Source organism: Ursus americanus, chromosome 16 (assembly GCF_024610735.1).
Source record: "Ursus americanus isolate L20-20 chromosome 16, mUrsAme1.1.p, whole genome shotgun sequence".
NCBI classification, from domain to species: Eukaryota; Metazoa; Chordata; class Mammalia; order Carnivora; family Ursidae; genus Ursus; species Ursus americanus.
This window is the reverse complement of record NC_142142.1, coordinates 31,019,924-31,041,535: the sequence shown is the minus strand read 5'-3', so window position 1 is coordinate 31,041,535 and position 21,612 is coordinate 31,019,924. Positions and strand designations below refer to the sequence as shown.

The window sequence follows — 21,612 nt, the reverse complement described above, 5'->3', positions numbered from 1 at the left end:
CAGGTTACTTGACTTACCCAAGGTCTCTCTAATAAGTGAAGGAAGCAGGATTTGAAGCCAGGTTGGTGCAATTGCCAAAGAGTACATGAGTATTTAATATTACACATATTGCCCTCTAAAGGAAGTATGCTAATGAAGAAGCTAACCTTTGTTTTATTTTGCTAAAAACGACCTACATCTATATTACGTAAGTGTTGAAAAGAGCAATGATAATGCACACAGGCTTGTGTTCTGCCTTTAGGCCCAATGGTTCATGCCGAGGTGGGTGACTCCATCCTGATCATATTTAAGAACAAAGCCAGGCGGCCCTACTCCATCTCAGCCCATGGTATTGAAGACATGGATAGTGGGAAGCAACTCCAAGCATCCGTCACAAAGCCAGGTAAGTTACCCAGGAGATCTGCTCCATGTTGATAAAGACACTGGACTCAACTCTCTTCTGATCTTTTCTGATCTTTGAAGACTCTTGGAAAGTTCTTAATGTCAATATGTTCCAGCCATCACCTGGTCACTCCTAATATGAGATCATCATTCATCCAATGACCAAGTGGTTATGGTATTTCTAGGGCTCCATTAGGGATCTAAAAGTGTAGTAAGACATAATAATAGCTAAGACATATTGGATGTTCATCTTTTGCCAGGTGCCATGCTTTATATTTTAAAAAAAGCAAAACAATTCATTTTCCTTATCATCACCCAACAAGGTAGACACTAACATAGGTCATTGACTCTGCTACCATTGATTAGAATATCCATCATTATTTTTATCTGTTACTAAAAAAAGGAAGAACACATGGCTACTTAAACCTTAGCATGCCACTGATTGAACGATACATCTTGATTTCAGTTATGTTAAAATGTAAAAAAGCACATCCTATAATCGAGGAAATATGGTATTGTTATGTCCGTTTAACAGATGACTAAAGAACAGAGGGGTAAAGAACTTGACCAGGTCATACATTAGTGACAGTGGAACCTCAATTTGTTGGACTTAGAACCTACGCTCTTAGCCATGCATTTCTCTCGAGTTGCTTAAAATGAATTTGGAAGAAAAAGAAGACGAATAAGATGAATCATTTCAGTAGTATTGTGGATTATGCATAATGGAATTCTAAGTGGTGAAGAGTATCAAGTATGTATCTGGGAGTGTTTATAAAAGTTTCAGAGAAGAAAAATCCATAAAGATTGATTGATTCCGAGCAAATAGAGAAAGGAGTAATTAGGGAAAGCTTTATAAAAGAGGTGGAACTCCAGCTGGGTTTTAAAATATTCATTGAGGGGAGAGAAGATCTCATAATTTAAAGAGCTTCCCATAACATTTACACAGCTGAAATGTGGTTGTAGTAAATGTCAAGATCCTCTGTGACCTTCAGCTATGAAATTGAGAGCAATCATAGGTGTAATTACAGGGGAATTATATTCCATTTTACTTCTGATGTGTGTGTGTGTGTGTGTGTGTGTGTGTATATATATATATATATAATACTAAATACTATAGTAATTGAAATAAAGGTCATATAAACTTTTAAAAATTTAAAGATGCATAGAAGGAAGAAAAGAAAACAATGTAATGCATCACTAGAAAAAGTTAGCAGGGTATTCCTACAAGAAAGGGGTTGAGGAAAAGAAATCTTCACTGGTCATGATTCCAACCTCTCTTGCCACTCCACACTCCACCCTACCCCTAATTCAGAAACCTGTGTTTTGCTGCTTCAAGAAATCTCTCATGAACATTCTAAATGTCTATCTATAGGGAGATACTTAAACACACTTTGGAATATCCTACAATGAACTATTACACCGCCATTAAATGATGTTTAAGAAGGTTTTAATGACATGGAAAAAAACTTGTGGTATCATGTTAAGAAAAATACAAATATAGAACAAAGGTTAAAAAGGAAATAAGCCAAAATGTTAATAATGGTTATATTTTCAGGGTAGCATTTTAACTAATAGTTAGGGTGATGCTCCTTTCTAGTTCTTTACATTGTACTTTCTACATTTTCTGTATTGGATGTCTTGCTTTTATGAAGAGGGAAATGGTTTTAATTGGGTGAAAAGAGCAGTTAAAGTTATTCATTTTTGATGGTGAAAAGTAACTCAGGAGGGAGGAAGAAAGGTGCTAATCAGGCATAGGGAAGGGCTCTGACAGGGCTATGCGCCAGCTGGGGTGAGCCCTCACAGACTGCTGTGCCCTGATGGTGAGGACTGGCAAGGGACATAGCTCTTCAGTGCTGACTGGCCTTCTAAGGGTCCTTGATGGGGTAATGGGGTAGAGGGAAGAATGATTAGAATGTGGTAAGGAGCTTTTATCTCACTGGAACTCAGAGGGAGAGAATCCCCACAAGGGTCTCTGTCTGACAAGATTGAAGGGCTTGGGAGATCCCAGAGACTGGGGGTAGGAGCAAGAAACTAATTTTGTGCACAAAATCCAGACAAGTTGGAGAAGAATGGTTAATTCAGGCATGCATGAGATAAGCAAAGCAATCCCTCTCAAATTTCTTCTTCTCCTTTTCCTTCTTCTTTTTCACGCCATCACTCAGCATGCATATACTGAGCATCTTCTTTTGTTCAGAGCTGTGCTCCCCACTGGGGTGAATAATGGATCATTCCAACTTTAACAATACCACCCTTTAGCCACTTGCACTGAGCAGTTTATCTTGCAATTAACAAGGCAGAGGGGCTATAATGAAAGGTAGTGGAAACTAGACCTAAGGTTATATTGCTAACCTACTGGTGTATGAGCAAATATGGAGCAGTTACATGCAAGCATCATTTTTGTTTTGCCTTGCGGCTTGCGTTCAGCTATAGGCTGTATGTCCTGACGGGGTAGGGACGGGACCTAGACAGTTCAAAAGGAGATAACAATTTAAATGTGGCTTTTATGTGAGACTTTTACAATGGGATTATCTTGCTAATTTATGTGCGTTTATTCGTGACGCCTCTGCAAGGCTCTTGGTCAGCCACCAGGAATGCATAGACGTGGCACCTGGCATTCGTTCCTTATTAGTGTACATACAAAGGAACATTCATTAACTGCCTTCAATGTGAGGCACTAACCTAGCTACTTTATTTTGTTTAATCTTCACAGCAATCTGAAAAGTGGGATGACTAACCCACTTTACAAGTAAGGAGACTAAAGATCACTGAAGTTAAGTAGTTTGTGGAAAGTTAGATAAATAGGAAGTAATAGGGTTGAGATTTGGAACTAAGTCTGATTCTCTCTGGTTCTAACTAGATGTCACCGGCCTGCACATTAGAATCGCCTGAGAAGCTTAAAAAAATACTGATGCCCTAGTCCTAGACTCTAGATAGTTTAATTTCCTTGGTTTGAGGTGAGACCTCAGCAGTAAGAGTTTGCAGAGCTCCTTGGTGATTCAGTCAGAAATCAAGGCTGAGTCTCACAGTAACTCAAGCGTGCTGAAGCCTAGCTCTTGGGAGGGAGATACGAAATTCGAGGAGAAAAAATAGTGAGGAATACAGTAAGTCTTCATGTCTTGGGTAAACATCAGTTGATAATAGAAAGGTCAAATTAGAAAGAAAGCTGTAGTCTGGAATGAAAACACTGCCATTTTGCAAATTCAGAAAATCAAGATGTAAGTTTAATTGGAATATTTCTAATGCATAAGTAATTCTCCCCAGCAATAAACATTCACCAAAATATATAAAGATCTGTTTGTTATTTCTTCAGGTAAAACATCTGAAACAAAGGTAACACTAGTAAATTCTTTCTATTTCTTCTCATTTGTTTCAGGAGAAATAAACACCTACAGGTGGAATGTCCCTAGAAGGTCTGGTCCAGGACCAAATGACCCAAACTGTATTCCTTGGGTTTACTATTCAACGGTAAACTTTGTGAAGGTAAGACTGAGAGAGCAACCAAAATGCTTCAAGTAATGTGGCTTTAAATGGATGATTCAAGTTATCACCACTCTGATGATTATATGTGAAGGGTGTAATGGTTGAGAGCAGGGAGGGATTTCAACTAGAGCCGTGCACATTTGTTAACGTTGGCTATGGTTGAGTTGAGTGGTATTAAGAAAACACAATTCAGCTGAGTAAATTTTAAAGATCTCATTGGTTTTATTAAAAAATTCGTGGTTTGGGCAGCTTCACATCTAGCACATAGAAAGGCTCTCTGCAGAGCTGTACAAATGCGTATAGTAGGCAAAAGGGGGCAAAACAAGGAAGTTACTAGCAAAGAATGGATTGATTGTTTATGGCAAGGTCACCTTCCTTTAAGGGACAGCAGGACTCTGTCAGGCAGATTACCTCACTAGTTATAGTGATGGACTAGCTTAAGATTGCATTCCTTGGAGAGACTGAAAGTGTAGTTAACCTAGGAAGTAAGTCTTGGTTTGGTCACTTAGCACAGTAACTCCATTTTGGACCTATTGTCTTTTTTTTTTTTTTTTTAACAATTCCTCCCTTTTGATCAGACTCTCATCTTGACTGAGAGATGTGATCAAAATTTAAGGCATCAGCACCTCTCCCAGTTATTGCTTTGACGCTCTCCCAATTTTTGTTGATCGTCTGTGTGGTATTCACAGGTCATGATGCTTTTTGTTGAACCTCTGTGGTATTCGTGGGTCACAACTTCAGCTTCACATTTCTTAAGTTGGTCATTCTCTTCATTCTTTTTCTGATGTTCCAGTCTTAGCAAGATCATTTGCTCACTTAACAGCTATGAACATACATTTCAAGCTTTTGAAGGAATACAGTGCACCAGGGAGACTACTGTGATGATTATAAGCAGAATAATCCCCACTTTCTGGTGTGCACTTTGGAGCCATGATCCCCAAGGCAAACCAATCAAAATCAAATAAGTCAAAGAAAGACCAGGTTGAAGGAGTCACTTCTAAAGCCAAGTGGCTTATTCAGTGGTTTTGTGTATCTGAGTTTCACCTTCCCCAGAAATGCTATCCAGGTGCAAGTGGTGTTGGCCACAGCACAAACACCTCCTTGTTCAGCTAAAAGATAATAAAAGGCTATCCTATGATCCAGAACAACTTTGGCCTTGGAAAGATGGGTACTGCTATCGAGATCTTTTTGAGATTGGGGCAGATCTGATTCAGATAATCATAAGAATGTAGGGGTGCAAATGTGCTATGATTTGCATAGGCATTGTGTTTACCTGAACAAAGTACAGTTATAATTGGAGAAAGGTAAAAACAAGACGTGGATATTCTGACGATAAAAGTTGGACTTTGTAAGTGACTCCTAAGTGGTGGTATGGGGGGGGTCAATTAAGAATAGAAGAAAAATTGGTCAGAGGGAGGACCACAGGGTCTTGAGCATCACGGACGGGAGTTTTTGATGTCAAATTCAGCAGTCTGAATGTTACCCCCTCCTAGCAAGGGCTTAGGAGATATGGATGATGGTGTTATCTTTTCAGACCAATGCCAGAGTAAAGGAAAGAAAGGGAAGAAGGAAGGGTTTCGTGTTTAGTGAAAGTATGAAGCTTTGATGTGGTATCTTGGATGGAAGAAGTCTACCTCAATGTAGGCTATTTCTCTCCCTAGTCAATTTAATTTGGAAATCTCCAATGTTTGTACAGGAGCAGATGACAGGCAGAGCCTTCTTCAGCTTTGAGAGGTACTCAAAATTTGGTTTTACAAAAGTATCAGTGGTCAGGAGCACTTGATAAGGCCCTTCCCATAAGTCTCATTCTTACAAAAATATGAGTAAAATAATAACTCTCTGTGAATAATAAAAAACATCAACATTGCCCGTGGTTAAAGATCTAATGAGAGTTCATTATCATGGAATTCACAAGGAAATTTGGTTATTTCTGTAACATAAGACATTTTAAAATAATTGGAATTACGACCGATAATGTGATATTAGGATATATCAAATTTCTAGGAATTTTATACAATTTCTAGAACATTTATATCTATACAAATATAATGTAAAGAAGGCTTAATATTACTTCTTATTTCACAATGTTTCCCATGTAATTTAGCATATCAAATACACTTAATTAGTTTAACATCTCTCTTTTAATAACGAGAGAGAACAAATCTTTTTTTTTTTTTAAGATTTATTTATTTGAGAGAAAGCTAGGAGAGGCAGAGGGAGAATCCCAAGCAGACTCCTCACCGAGTGTGCAGCCCAATGCAGGGCCCAGTCTCATGACCCTGCTATCACAACCTGAGCCAAAACCAACAGTCAGATACTCAACCAACTGAGCCACCCAGGAGCCCCGAGAACAAATCTTTTGAAATTTGCCAGGGACCCTCTTAAAATACCCCAAAGTTGGTTCAAGGCCAAAAAGACTTCATTTAGAATTTGATTTGGGGGAAGTTTCTCAAAAATATCAAAAGGTTTAAAAACACTTGGCCAAACAGTATAATAGGTCTCTGTGAAATAGTAAGTAGTTATCCATTTAACCATAGTGACAAGACTTCACAAGGCAAATACAGAATGCTAAATTGTTCTAAAAAAAATCTTAGCTCTTTTAGTAGAGAAGACTCAGTTCTTTTAAGTAATCAAAGACTTGATAAAGACAACATGAAATGCAGAAAATTATTTTGGTAAGACAGAATCTTGGTTTTCTAGGCAGATTACTTAGAAGGTAAAACACACACACACACACACACACACACACAACTGTTATTATCTTTTACCAAGAGCAAACCAACAATCCAAGAAAACTGTCTTTTTAACAGAAAGGAAATCAAATTCTAACTTCATACCAGTGCCCTTTTTTTAAAAGTATAATTAACATACTATTAGTTATAGGGGTACAACATATTGACTCAACAATTCTACCTATCACTCAATGCTCACCACAATGAGTAGTAGTCACTCTCTGTCACCCTACAACATAATTACAATATTATTGACAATATTTCCTATGCTATATTTTTCATCTCCTAGATTTATTTATTGTATAACTGGAAGTTTGTGCCTCATAATCTCCTTTATCTATCTTACCCATCCCCCACCCACTGCCTCTCTGACAACTACCAGTTCTCTGTATTTAAGGGTCTTGGTTTTGTTTGTTTGCTTATTTGTTATATTTATATATATATAACTTCTTTATCCATTCATCTATAAATGGACACTTGGGTTGCTTTCACATCTTGACTATCATGAATATGATACAATAAACATCGGGTTATATATATCTTTTTGATACATAGTAGTGGAATTACTGGATCATATGGCATTTCTATTTTCAATTTTGAGGAACCTCCTTACTGTTTTCCACAGTGGCTGCACCAATTTACATTCCTACCAACAGGGCAAGAGGGTTCCTTTTTCTCCACATCCTCACCAACACCTGTTATTTCTTATCTTTTTGATTCTAGCCCTTCTGACAGTGGTAAGGTGATATCTCATCGTGGTTTTGATTTGCATTTCCCGGGTGACTAGTGATGTTGAGCATCTGTTCATGTGTCTGCAGTCCATCTGTGAATCTTCTTTGGAAAAATGTCTACTCAAATCCTCTGCTCATTTTTAAATTTGATTACTTGCTTTTCGGTGTTGAGTTGTATAAGTTCCACATACATTTTTAATATTAACCCCTTATTAAAAAATCATTTGAAAATATCTTCTCCCATTCAGCAGGTTACCTTTTCATTTCCTTGCTGGTTTCATTCATTGTGCAAAAGCTTTTTATTTTGGTATAATTCCAATTGTTTATTTTTTGCTTTTGCTCCCCTTGCCTGAGGACATATACCTAGAAAAATGTTGCTATGGCTGATGTCGGAGATAGTACTGCCTGTGCTGTCTTCAAGGATTTTTATGGGTTTAGATCTCACGTTTAGGTCTTTAATCCATTTCAGTTCATTTTTGTGTACAGTATAAGAATGTGTCCCAGTTTTATTCTTTTGCGTGTAGTTGTTCAGTTTCCCCAGCTCCATTTATTGAAGAGACTGTCTTTTCCCCATTGTATATTCTTGCCTCCTTTGTCATAGGTTAATTGACCATATAATCATAGGTTTATTTCTAGTCTCTCTATTCTGTTCTATTGATCTATGTGTCTATTTCTTTCTTTCTTTTTTTTTTTTAAAGATTTTATTTATTTATTTGACAGAGATAGAGACAGCCAGCAAGAGAGGGAACACAAGCAGGGGGAGTGGGAGAGAAAGAAGCAGGCTCATAGCAGAAGAGCTTGATGTGGGGCTCGATCCCATAACGCCGGGATCACGCCCTGAGCCGAAGGCAGACACTTAACCGCTGTGCCACCCAGGCGCCCCCTATGTGTCTATTTCTGTGCCAGTATCATACTATTTTGATTACGACAGCTTTGTAGTATATCATGAAATCTGAGATTGTGTTATCTACAGTTTTGTTCTTTCTCAACATCGCTTTGATAATTTGTAGTCTTTTGTGGTTGCATACAGATTTTAGTGTTATTTGTACTAGTTCTGCAAAAAATGCTATTGGTATTTTGGTAGAGATTGCATTGAATCTGTAGATTCCTTTGGGTAGTACAGACATTTTTAACAATATTTGTTCTTCTAATCCATGAGCATGGAATATCTTTCTGCTTGTTTGTGTCGTCCTTGGTTTCTTTCATCAATGTTTTATAGTTTTCAGAGTACAGGTCTTACACATCCTTGGTTAAGTTTATTCCTAAATATTTTGCTCTTTTTGGTGCACTTGTAAATGGAATTATTTTCTTAATTTCTCTTTCTATTACTTCATTATTAGTGTATAGAAATGCAACAGTTTCCTTATATTAATTTTTTTCTGCAACTTTACTGAATTGATTCATCAGTTCTAATAATTCTCTTTGGTGGAGTCTTCAGGGTTTCCTATATGCAGCATCATGTCATCTGCAAATAGTGACAATTTTACTTCTTCCTTACCAATTTAGATGCCTTTTATTTATTTATTTTTTCTCATTTTGTTGCTATGGCCAAGGCTTCTGATATTATGTTGAATAGAAATGGTGAGAGTGGATTTTTTTGTTGTCTTGTTCCTTATGTTAGGTTATAAAAATACACATTCCAGGTTTTCACCATGGAAGATGACATTATTTGTGGGTTTTTCATATACAACCTTATTATGTGGAAATGTGTTCCATCTAAACTCACTTTATTGAGAGTTTTTATCATAAATAAATGTTGTGTCTTATCAAATGCTTTTTCTGCATCTATTGAGATGATAACATGGTTTTTATCCTTTCTCTTGTAATATGATGTATCACATTGATTGATTTGCAAATATTGAACTACCCTTGCATCCCACTAGATTGTGTGGAATGATTTTAATTGTAATGTTGAATTCTATTTGCTAATATGTTGTTAAGGATTTTTGTATCTATGTTCATCAGAGATATTAGTATGTAGTTTTGGCTTTTGTTTTGTTTAGTTTTTATAGTGTCTTTGTCTGGTTTTGCTATCAGGGTAACATACTGATCTTGTCCACCTATGAGCCCATGGCAGCCTCAGGTAGGCCCCTCAACAGCACAGGGACCAAACCCTGCCCAGTGCATCCATAGCAGGCAAAGCAGAACCTTGCAGCTCACTGCTCTGAAGGTAAACACATTTCTGCCACAACAATACAGGACACACAACCCACATAGGAGACACCCCTGTATCACCTGATTCTGGTGACCAGAGAGCAATGTGCTACAGGACCTCTTCTGCAAAGGCCACCACTTTCAAGAGCAGGCGATGTGGTTGACCTCTCTAATACATAGAAACAAACACAGAGAGTTAGACAAAATGAAGAGACAGAGGAATTATGCCAAATGAAAGAATAAGACACAATCACAGCAAAAGAACTAAATGAAATGGAGATAAGCAATATGCCTAATAAAGAATTCAAACTAATGGTCATAAAGATACTGGACTTAGATGAATGGAACAGAATAAAAAATCCAGAAATTGACCCAAAACTATATGATCAACTAATCTTTGACAAAAAAGGAAAGACTATCCAGTGGAAAAAAAGACAGTCTCCTCAACAAATGGTGTTGGTAAAACAGCAACATGAAAAAGAATGAAACTGGACCACTTTCTTATATCATACACAAAAATAAATTCAAAATGGACAAAAGACCTAAATGTGAGACAGGAAACCATCAAAATCCTAGAGAACATAGGCAGCAACCTCTTTGACATCACCTGTAGCAACTTCTTACTAGACAGGTCTCTGGAGACAAGGGAAACAAAGGCAAAAATGAACTATTGGGATTTCATCAAGATAAAAAGCTTCTGGGGGTGCCTGGGTAGCTTGGTTGTTGAAACATCTGACTCTTGATTTTGGCTCAGGTCATGATCTCAGGGTTGTGAGATCAAGTCCCCCATCAGGCTCCACACTCATTGCAGAGTCTGCTTGAGATTCTCTCTCTCTCCCTCTGCCCCTCCCCCCAATCAATCAATCAATCAATACATCAGTAAATGAACAAAACCTTTTTTTAAAAAAGCAAAGGAAACAATCAACAAAACTAAAAGGCAACTACGGAATGGGAGAAGATGCTTGCAAATTGATGTTTCTGATAAAGAGTTAGTATCCAAAATGTATAAAAACTTACCCATCTCAACATCGAAAGACAAATAATACAGTTAAGAAATGGTCAGAAGACATGAACATTTTTCCGGAGAAGACATATAGATGGCCAACAGACACATGAAAAGATACTCAACATCACTCATCATCAGGGAAATGCAAATCAAAGCCATGATGAGATACAACCTCACACCTGTCAGAAAGGCTAAAATTAACAACACAGGAAATCACAGATGTTGGCAAGGATGAGGAAGAGGGGAACCCTCTTGCACTGTTGTTGGGAATGCAAACTGGTACAGCCACTCTGGAAAACAGTATGGAGGCTCCTCAAAAAGTTAAAAATAGAACTACCCTATGATCTAGCAATTGCACTACTAGGTATTTATATAAAAGATATAAAAATACACATTCAAAGGGGTGCCTGCACCCCGATGTTTGTAGCAGCCTGATCAACAATAGCCAAACTATGGAAAGAGCCCAAGTGTCCATTGACTGATCAATGGATAAAGAAGATGTGGTATATATATATACAATGGAATATTACTCAGCCATCAAAAAGAATGAAATCTCATCATTTATAATGATGTGCTTGGAGCAAAAGAGCATTATGCCAAGGGAAATAAGGTAGAGAAAGACAAATGCCTATGATTTCACTCATATGTGGAATTTAAGAAACAAATGAACATAGGGGAAAGGGAAAATAAGAGAGAGAGGGAAGCAAACCATGGCTGACTCTTAACTGTAGGGAACAAACTGAGGGTTGATGGAGGGGAGCAGAGAAAATGGGCTAAATAGGTGATGGGTATTAAGGAGGGCACTTGTTGTGATGAGAACTGGCTGTTATATGTAAGTGATGAATCACTGAATTCTGCCCCTGAAATAATATTACACTATATGTTAACTAACAAGAATTTAAACAAAAACTTCAAACATTAAAAAAAGTTCCCCTAAAAACTCTAAGTTCAGTTACATCTATTTAATTCACTTGTTTTCAACAATTATGTTTAGAATACTTAAGTAAATTTCAGCATACAAGTTATTTTTCTTGCTGACAAAATTTTTAACAGTGGACTTATTTCATAAACACAGGTAGAATAAAAGTTATAGATCTGCATTATTTAATGTTAATAATTCTAAAGACACATACATTTTAATTAAGCCATCAAACTTAAATTAGCTTTAATACTGAATATTTTTCCAGATCACATGAACCCAAAAAACAATTGTGTTAGTTTCTATTATATTTTCGAGAATTTTATAAATACTTAATTCATATAAGTACTTAATTTTCTTTAAGTCAATTAAACAGAGCTCTTTTACAAATTCATTTTGGCAATACCATCCCCAGGTAGAAAATATCACACACCTATAACACACACATCCACGCGTGTGTGCACGCACATGCACACACACACACACACGCAGATATAAATGGAGATCTTATAGATTCTGTTCTAAAATTTTGCCATGAATCAAGCACAGTAATACAAAATCCACTAGTTATAAAAGAAGTTAGATCCAAATTGTGTTTCTGGTAGATGGAAGAAGTTAAGGTTACCTATTAAGATGGTCAAAGCTTTTTATTGATATTTGTGGAGAAGACACAATTTTTCATTTGCCCAAGTTCCAAAGAAACTCCCCACCCACTTGTTTTTCTTCTGATAAGAATTACCTCCATGAAGTTTGTATTTCAGAGAGATGGCTAGATAAGAGTTCCTGGAGAAGACCAGGTAGAATATTTACAACCTCAAAGGCACAGGGAAAGAACACAAATCCTTCCAAAAAGACATTTGCTTCCTAAGACCAGAATTTTTATATTTATCTACAAGCCTTTTGCAATAAATAGGTGAGGTTTTGGAAATCGGTAAATAGAATAGGTGGATTTTGAATTGCTTCTAGAGCTGCATTTTTGGTTTTGTCAAGATTTGTGAAATAAGGGTAGTTGCTTTAATTCCTCAGAGAATTGGGTTGCAGCCTAAATGATACCAATGGGCTGATGTACCCACCTAACCCCATTATTTTCAATTTGATTTTTTTAAAAAAATATATCTCAGTAGAGGATTTCCAACTAAGATGAAAAAAGATTTCTATGGATTTAGAACTGTTTGTCTCTGGAATGTTTTAGTAAATCCTTCTACAAATGCTTGAGATGTTTTTTTCCCTCTGGATACGTAGTTTCACTTTTGCTTGGGGAAGGAGATCTAAAAAAAGTTTCTATCAGGTCTGATTATCATCTTCCAATCTGGGCAACTACTGGCCACAGAACTACTTAAAAAATTATTGTAAATATCTTCTCACTTTTCAGCCAGGAAAATATTTCTGGCAGTATTGAACCCCCCCTTCTATATAAAAGCAGTCCCTGAAGAGGGTACAAAGGATACTACTTTCCCAAGACCCAGAGTCACACCCAAAGATAGCCACAGAAAGAAATGGCAACCTGTGTGTCCCAGGCAGGCAGAAAGCCAAGTCAAGTTCTTAAGACATAAAACAAGGCAAGCAAGAAGGCAATAGCTATCCCTGGGAGAGAAATAACCAATAACCAACAGGTATGGATTTGGAAAGGAAAGGACAAGGTGAAGTTTTATTTTCCTCTCTTGACTGGACACTGCAGACAGAGGTTCAGGAGAGCTGACTCTCGGTAAGAATTCTTACCCTTTTCTGGCTTTTGCCAGTTTTCTCAGGATCCATTCTGCAGTCTCCACTATCTATTAGAATTTGGCCAGGTTTTTCATTCATTTTAATTTTAGTTTCCCCTGGGCTTTTTAAGGGAATAACATAGCAGTTTTCCAGAAAATCCATCAAAGTCTTATCAACTCTGGGGGACTCCATAGTGGGGGCTCTCCTTTGTTGGTAGACATAGGGGCATCTGAGTTGATATTGAAGAATTTGCACAAAACCTTTGAGGACAGTCTTTCTCCTTATGTTCCAGTTGATAACAAACAAAACATCAATTTCTGGGCCAGTATTTTGATGATGGACCCCTAGGAGGTTGTAATGAAGAAGGCCTAGGTATTGTTTTAGATACCTTTTGCACCTTTAATTTTTCATTAGCCTTGTTCAAGGAAACTTTTAATGAAGTTGTTTTGGAATCTTAAAGCCTTTTGGAAGCTTTTACATACCAATTAGAATAGGTATCCTATTGTGCTTGCTTGATTTGGAAACCCTTGTTTGTAAGTGCACTTCTTAAATAAATGATCTTGCCTGTTGGAATGTTCCCCAATGGCCATTGTAATTCTAGGTTGTCTTTAGTTAGATTTTGCCATTTTGGTAGTATTTATAGCTTCTGGGACTGTAGTTCTAAGACATAAAATAAGCAGATGTGCCAGAAGGTGGCAAGCTCAACTCTTTGGAATTTGAAGAAAAACTTACAGCCCACAGAAATGGCAAGAAAGAAAATTCAGAGGGTCTGCAGGTATCTTGCCTGTGTCTCTCATTGTTCCTGAAGCCATCAAGAGTGTTCTTTGGATTCCATCACTGCTACCAATTCTCTTAAAAAATAAAACTCAACTGAGTACATTTTAAAGTCCTTACAGGCTTTATTCAATAACTCATGAATCAAGCAGCATCCCACCTACCAGATAGAATAGAGCTCCAAAGAGCTGCAGAAAATAAAAGACTTTCATAGGCAAAAGGGGATGGGATAAGGAAGTTACTAGTGAAAAATTGATTGTTTGTGGCAAGGTCATCTTCTTTAGGGGATGGCAGAGGTCTAAGAGGCAGATTACCTTACTGGCGATGATGACCAGGTAACTCCAGATTAAGATTCTACTCCTGGGAGAGGTTGAAACTGTAATTAAGTTAGGTATTAAGTCTCAGTTTGGTGATCTGGACTTAGCATAAGTGACTCCATGTGGATTCTATTGTTTCTTTGTAAACAGTAGTTGTGATAGAAACAGTATGGCCAAAAAAGTAAAAAGAGTATTTACCGTCTGGTGCTTTACAAAAACAAAGTTTGCCAACCCTCGATCTAAAGTATGGGTTAACATAGTGAAAAGAAGGGGCATTTATCCTAAAGATACAAATGTAGTGAAAAGAAGGGCCATATGCACCCCAGTGTTCATAGAGAAATGTCCACAATAGCCAAACTGTGGAAGGAACTGAGATGTCCTTCAACAGATGAATGGATAAAGAAGATGTGGTTCATACATATACAATGGAATATTACTCAGCCATCAAAAAATGAGATCTTACCATTTACATCAACATGGATGGAACTAGAGGGTATTATGCTAAGTGAAATAAGTCAATCAGAGAAAGACAATTATATTGTTTCACTCATATGTGGAATATAAGAAATAGCACAGAGGAGCATAGGGGAAGGGAGGGAAAACTGAATGAGAAGAAATCAGAAAGGGAGATAAACCATGAGAGACTACTGACTCTGTGAAACAAACTGAGGGTTGCAGAAGGGGGGATGGGTGGTAAGATGGGGTAACCTTGTGATAGGCACTAAAGAGGGCATGTGATGTGATGAGCACTGGGTGTTAAATGCAACTGATGAATCATTGAACACTATATCTAAAACTAATGATGTATTATATATTGGCTAAGTGAATTTAAATTAAAATATAAAAACTTAAAAAAAATAAAGTATGGGTTAAAAAACCCAAAATCCCAATGTTTCATTTACCAAATTTAGAACTTGCAAGATATCAGGAAGCAAAAGAGGATATGTAAATAGATAATCATAAAATGAAAATATATTTCAATGTAATTTATATCATGGTTTTTGATGTGTGAAGCCTATCATTTTTAAAGGCATTACCATTGCTATCTGGACTCAGGAAAGAAAGCACACTCCAAACATATTAACTGAAACTACCAACTATTTGGATGAACTCCATGTCAAATTATTCAGCCCTAAGCTTCCTTTTGAAGGAAAACTCCCACATTCCCAATTGCCTATTTAGATACTCTATCTGGATGTGCTTCCAGCAACAGTTCAATCTGCTGAGCGTTTTTAAAGTGGGTTTTATTATTTCCCTCAAAACCTTTCCTTCTCCTGAACTCTCAATTTCTGACTCAGTGATGAGGGTGGGACACTGATTCAGCCCTCAAAGAGGTTGCTATAGCTCATTTTTAGGAACACTCCTACATCTTCAGGGCTTCTTAATAATTATTTTGTGGTAGGGGCCTGGGTGCACAGTCAGTTAAATGGCTGACTCTTGGTTTCCGCTCAGGTTGTGATATCAGAGTCATGAGATCGAACCCCACATGGGGCTCCACATTCAGCATGGAGTCTGCTTGAGATTCTCTCTCCTCCTCGTCCCCTGTCCCTCCCTTCACAAATAAATAAATCTTTAAAAAAATTATTATTTTTTGGTCAACAGTCTTTTCTCAATGACTTTCTTACAAGCACTTAATCTTTATTGTTAAATTATTTAAAGGCTCTTCTAATTCAGTTTATTTTTCTTTCAGGACACATATAGCGGTTTGATGGGTCCTCTGATTATTTGCAGAGAAGGAGTGTTGAATGAGAAGGGAAGAAGAAGCGACGTTGATTATGAATTTGTTCTCTTGTTTTTGGTATTTAATGAGAATGAATCCTGGTATCTGGATGACAATATTAAGAAATATCTCAATAAAGATCCACGACATTTTAAGCGCACTGACGATTTTGAAGAGAGCAACAAAATGCATGGTATATCAGAGGTTAAAAAGAAGACTCTTGTTGATATAAGCTCATAGAAATTCCTATAACTGTAGGAGGTCCCCAGCCTCCTTCTCTGAACCCTTCCCCATTCCCAGGGGCACCTGGACTAAAGAAAGTCCTCTAAAACTTTCCTGTAGAGGGAATGAACTAAGCCATTGGTTGGCTGCCAGCAAGATCCAGGGCAACTTTGGTTCAATTGTGTAGGGAGCTCTATCTCTGAAGTCTGGGATCCCTAAACTATAAGACTGTAAAGTAATTCTTAAAAAATGAATTATCACTTATGCATATATTTTTATAAGAATACATCATAATATCTAGCTAATCAAATTTAAAGGCCTGGTTTAACTGATTCTGGGACATGAAATACCATCACCAATTTTCTGTTTTAATGTGTCTATGCTATTTTTAAATTCTATGTAATTTAAGGTAGTTTTTTTTTTTAAGTGGGAGTAATATGTTCTAATTGACACATCCATACTCTCTCACCAAAATCTACTTCTCACCAAAATATACAAAAAGATAGGCCTTGCCCAAGTTCACAAGTTAATTAATGTTAACACTGATTAGAATATGTAGGCTGATTTCTGATTCAGCTACTAATTCGCTTCCATTTCCCCAAAGTTTCTTAGTATGTTCTCTATTTTTAATAAATGTAACTTATTTGTTGTGGCGTGATGCACGGAATAAAAAGTTAGTAGAAAGTAGGGTGAGAGTCCCCATCATGTCAACCCAGCTCGAGTTTGCTTTGGTCATTGTGACAGCATGGGCTCAGCCCATGTGAAGCTTTCCTTCTTTTGGCAGTTCAGCCAAACCCAACCTTAGGAACTTGCCCCAAACTAGATCTCAGGGAAGTATTAAGGGAATAGCTTCTAATTCATTCACTGTTGACTTATACGACCTTGATTCTCTGTGCTTTAGTTCACTCATCTATAGAATCGTATAAATAATAGCTGCTTCTGAAATGAGCCTGTAACCCACTCCATAAACAGAATGTGCCAAACCAGCAAGCAGACAGACAACACACATTGGTACCACGATGTAGCTTTTAAAAAATAAACTGTGACTTCTCTTTTCTGGCTCTTTTTTATAAGGATTTCTTAGTGACCTGGATTTTGGGTCTAGAATGGTGGGGACATTGGTATGAGTAAGATGGTTACATATTTATCTGGCAGATGAAAAGATTGGTAACCTTAAGATCTTGAACCATTTCTAAAACCAGATTAAGTAATGATGACTAATCAAAGACTATTTTCTTTTCACCTTCTTAGCTATCAATGGAAAGATTTTTGGGAATCTCCATGGCCTTATCATGAATGAAGCTACAATGACAAACTGGTATCTGCTGGGAATAGGAAGTGAAGTGGACATTCATACCATCCACTATCATGCTGAGAGCTTTCTTTTCAAAGTAAGCACAAGGAATATGCTTTGGGGAAAACTTTTTGAACTAAAAGGTTCAATGTATGTTCACTGTGAAAAAAGATGGCTTGTGAGGTTCATATTAGAAGATGGAACAGAACAATGTGATTATACCTTTCCCCTGGTAGGTATTTGTTAATATGCATGTATGTTTTGCTGTGCTTGTGAGAAAATCTCCAAGCCTAAGATGAGAGTTTTCTTATCAGTTGTATGGGGATAATTTTTACCACTCTGGATTATGCTGTTAGTACTATATATGAAAGCACCTGTAGTGGTTTGTTCCTTTTCCTTAACCTTCCCCTTTTCTTTTACTTTCCTTCTATTTCCTTTCTTTTCTATGTCATTAGCTAACAGAATAGTCCTATCCAGCTACCCAGTAAAGGAGATACTTCAAGCTCTGGCTTGGGCTCCAAAGCTTTATCTTGCTTTTTTTCTTTTTCTTTTTTTGCCCTACTGAGCTGGCTGGACCATGTGTGGCCTGCCTGTCTAGCATCAAGCTGTTCCATCTCGGTGGCACTGGCTGTATAGAATCATCCAGGGAGCTGTTTAAGAAACAGATTGCCAGGCCCCACCCCAGTTCTGACGAATCAGAATCCCAGGGATAAGGTCTAAATAGGCCATCATCCTGGGGGTGCTTGGGTAGCTCAGTCAGTTAAGTGTCTGACTTCAGGTCAGGTCACAATCTTGGGGTCCTGATATCGAGCCCTGCTTCGGGTTCTGTGCTCAGCGGGGAGTCTGCTTCTTCCTCTCCTTCTCCCTCTGCACCTCCTCCTGCTTGTGCTCTCTCCCAAATAAATAAATCTAGTCTTCATAAATAAATAAATAGGCCATCATCCCAAGTGTTTGGTGAAGTTTATAAGGAAAAAGAATAGAAAAGAATAATTACATCTAATCTGTGGAAGTATCTGCGCTGGTCCTTTTCCAGTTATACAGCAATAAATAGTAACTTTAATAAAATGCCTAATATTTCCACCCTGTGTATTTATTCAACATAGTTTAAGATGCCAAGTATTAGCCTACAATGATTACAGTTTTACATATTAAATGGCTATGCTGCTTTTCAGAACTTGGCTTTTTTAGTATCTTTAAAATAAATTAAAAATTTATAAAATTTAATAAAACTATAAAAATTGTTCGATACACCTATGCAATTATTTTGTATACATATTATATAAACTTTAAGTACAATTGATATTGAGTAAAAGTCCCTCTGTTTAGCGTACAGTTCTGTTTGGGGAAGCATGTTAATTTGTAATCAATACGGATTAACATCTCCATCACTCCCTCAAATGTTCTTGTTGCACTTTCTAGAATCAGCTACTTCTTCATGCTTAACCTTTGGCAACCATTGATATTATTTTCTGTCTCTGTAGCTTTGCCTTTCCTGAAATGTCGTATACATGGAATCATACCATCTACAGCATTTTGAAACTGGCTTGTGTCACTTAGCATAGGCATTTGAATTGCGTGCGTCTTGTGTTTGTCAGTACTTTGTTCCATTCGATTGTTGGGTAGTGTTCCAGTGTATGAATGCATTGCAGTTTGCTATTCCATTTTCCCATTAAGGGGCATTTGGGTTCTTTCTGGGTTTTGGTTATTACAAATAAAGTCTTTGTAAATATTTGTGTACATATTTTCCTGTGAACGTAAGTTTTCATTTCCCTTGAGAAAATACCTAGGAGTTGCATTGCCAGACCATGTGATAAGTGTATATGTAACTTCATAAGAACTGCCAAAATATTTTCCACAGAGGCAGTACCCTTTTGCATTCCCACCAGAAAGGTATGAGAACATCACTTGGTCCATACCCACGTCAACACTTGGTATCTTCCATTTTTATTTCATTTTTTCTTTGCCACCCTATTAAGTATGTCATGGTACCTCATTGTTTTTTATTTACATTTTCCGAATGGCTAATGATATTGAGTATCTTTTCATATGCTTGTTTACCATCTGCCATCTGTAAATCTTGGTGAAGTGTCCAAATTTTATGCCCATTTTAAAATTTGTTGTTCATTTCCATATTGTTGAGTTTGAGGGCTTTCTACATTCAAATACTTTACCAGCTACATGATTGCAAATATTTGCTCCCAGTCTGTGGCTTATCTTTTATTCCCTTAATGTTATCTTTCAAAGAACAGAAAAATCTTCATTCTGATGACCTATAGTTTATGATTTTTTTGTTTTTTGCATCATGCTTTTGGTGTCATATCTGAGAAATCTTTGCCTAACTCAAGATCACAAGGATTTTCTTTGAGCTCTTTTACAGCTTTACGTGTTAATTTAGGCCTCTGATCCATTTTAACTTAATTTAACATCCATTTTTTGCATATGGATGCAGTCATTCCATCACCATTATTGAAAAGGCTACCCTTACTCCTGTTGTGTCAAAATCATATCGATCGTATATATGTGGGGCCATTTCTGGGATGTCTGTTCTGTTATATTGATCTATGTATCTGTCCTTTCTTGAATACCATCCTGTCTTGATTACTTTAATGTGATAGTAAGTCTTAAAATCTGGTGGTGATTGTTTTAGCTATTCTAGATCTTAATGTCCATCACCCAGTTACCCCATCCCCCCACCCTTCTCCCCTCCAGCAACCCTCAGTTTGTTTCCTAGTGTTAAGAGTCTCTCATGGTTTGTCTCCCTCTCTGATTTTGTCTTATTTTTCCCCTCTCTTCCCCTGTGATTCTCTGTTGTTTCTTAAATTCCACATATGAGTGAAATCATAACTGCCTTTCTCTCATTGACTTATTTCACTTAGCATAATACCCTCTAGTTCCATCCATGTCATTGCAAATGGTAAGATTTCATTTTTTGATGGCTGAGTAATATTCCACTGTATATATATGAACCACATCTTCTTTATCCATTCATCTGTTGAAGGACATCTCAGTTCCTTCCACTGTTTGGCTATTGTGGACATTTCTCTATGAACATTGGGGTACAGGTGCCCCTTCTTTTCACTACATTTGTATCTTTGGGATAAATGCCCCTTGCTTTCCCACCAACAATGTAAGTGTTCCCCTTTCTCCACATTCTCGCCAACATTTGTTGTTCCCTATCTTGTTAATTTTAGCCATTCTAACTGGTGTAAGGAAGTATCTCATTGTGGTTTTAATTTGAATTTCCCTGATTATAAGTAATATGGAGCATTTTTTCATGTGTCTGTTGGTCATTTGTATGTCTTCTTCAAGGAAGTGACTCTTCGTGTCTTCTGCCCATTTCTTGACTGGATTATTTGTTTTTTGGGTGTGGAGTTTGATAAGTTCTTTATAGATCTTGGATACCAGCCCTTTATCTGTTATGTCATTTGTAAATATGTTCTCCCATTCTGTAGGTTGCCTTTTAGTTTTGTTGACTGTTTGCTGTGCAGAAGCTTTTTATCTTGATGAAGTCCTGATAGTTCATTTTTGCCTTTGTTTCCTTTGCCTTTAGAGACATGTCTCACAAGAAGTTGCTGTGGCCAAGGTCAAAGAGGTTACTGCCTGTGTTCTCCTCTAGGATTCCTGTCTCACATTTAGGTCTTTCATCCATTTTGAGTTTATCTTTGTGTATGGTATAAGAGAATGGTCCAGTCTCATTCTTCTGCATGTGGCTGTCCAGTTTTACCAGCACTATTTATTGAAGAGACTGTCTTTTTTCCATTGGATATTCTTTCCTGCTTTGTCAAAGATTAGTTGACCATAGAGTTGAGGGTCCATTTCTGGGCTTTCTATTCTGTTCCATTGATCTATGTGTCTATTTTTGTGCCAGTACCATGCTGTCTTGATGATCACAGCTTTGTAATATAGCTTGAAGTCAGGCATTGTGTGGGCCCCCAGCTTTGGTTTTCTTTTTCAGCATTCCCCTGGCAATTCAGGGTTTTTTCTGGTTCCATACAAATTTTAGGATTGTTTATTCCAGCTCTGTGAAAAATGTCAATGGTATTTTGATAGGGATTACATTAAATGTCTAGATTGCTCTTGGTAGCATAGACATTTTAACAATGTTTATTATTCCAATCCATGAGCATGGAATGTTTTTCCATCTCAGCATACAGATCTTGCATATATTTTGTTGGATT

At 37.2% G+C, this 21,612-nt stretch overlaps 1 protein-coding gene across 1 annotated transcript in view; it reads left to right on the top strand.

The window, feature by feature from the left end:
* HEPHL1 (hephaestin like 1) overlaps positions 1–21,612 on the top strand; it is an 86,753-nt gene that overhangs the window by 60,626 nt on the left and 4,515 nt on the right. Inside the window, exons 14-17 of the mRNA XM_045790844.2 lie at positions 242–382; positions 3,755–3,861; positions 15,889–16,111; positions 17,392–17,531. Of these exons, the coding sequence (XP_045646800.1) occupies positions 242–382; positions 3,755–3,861; positions 15,889–16,111; positions 17,392–17,531 (611 nt within the window). The remainder of the gene's footprint in view (positions 1–241; positions 383–3,754; positions 3,862–15,888; positions 16,112–17,391; positions 17,532–21,612) is intronic.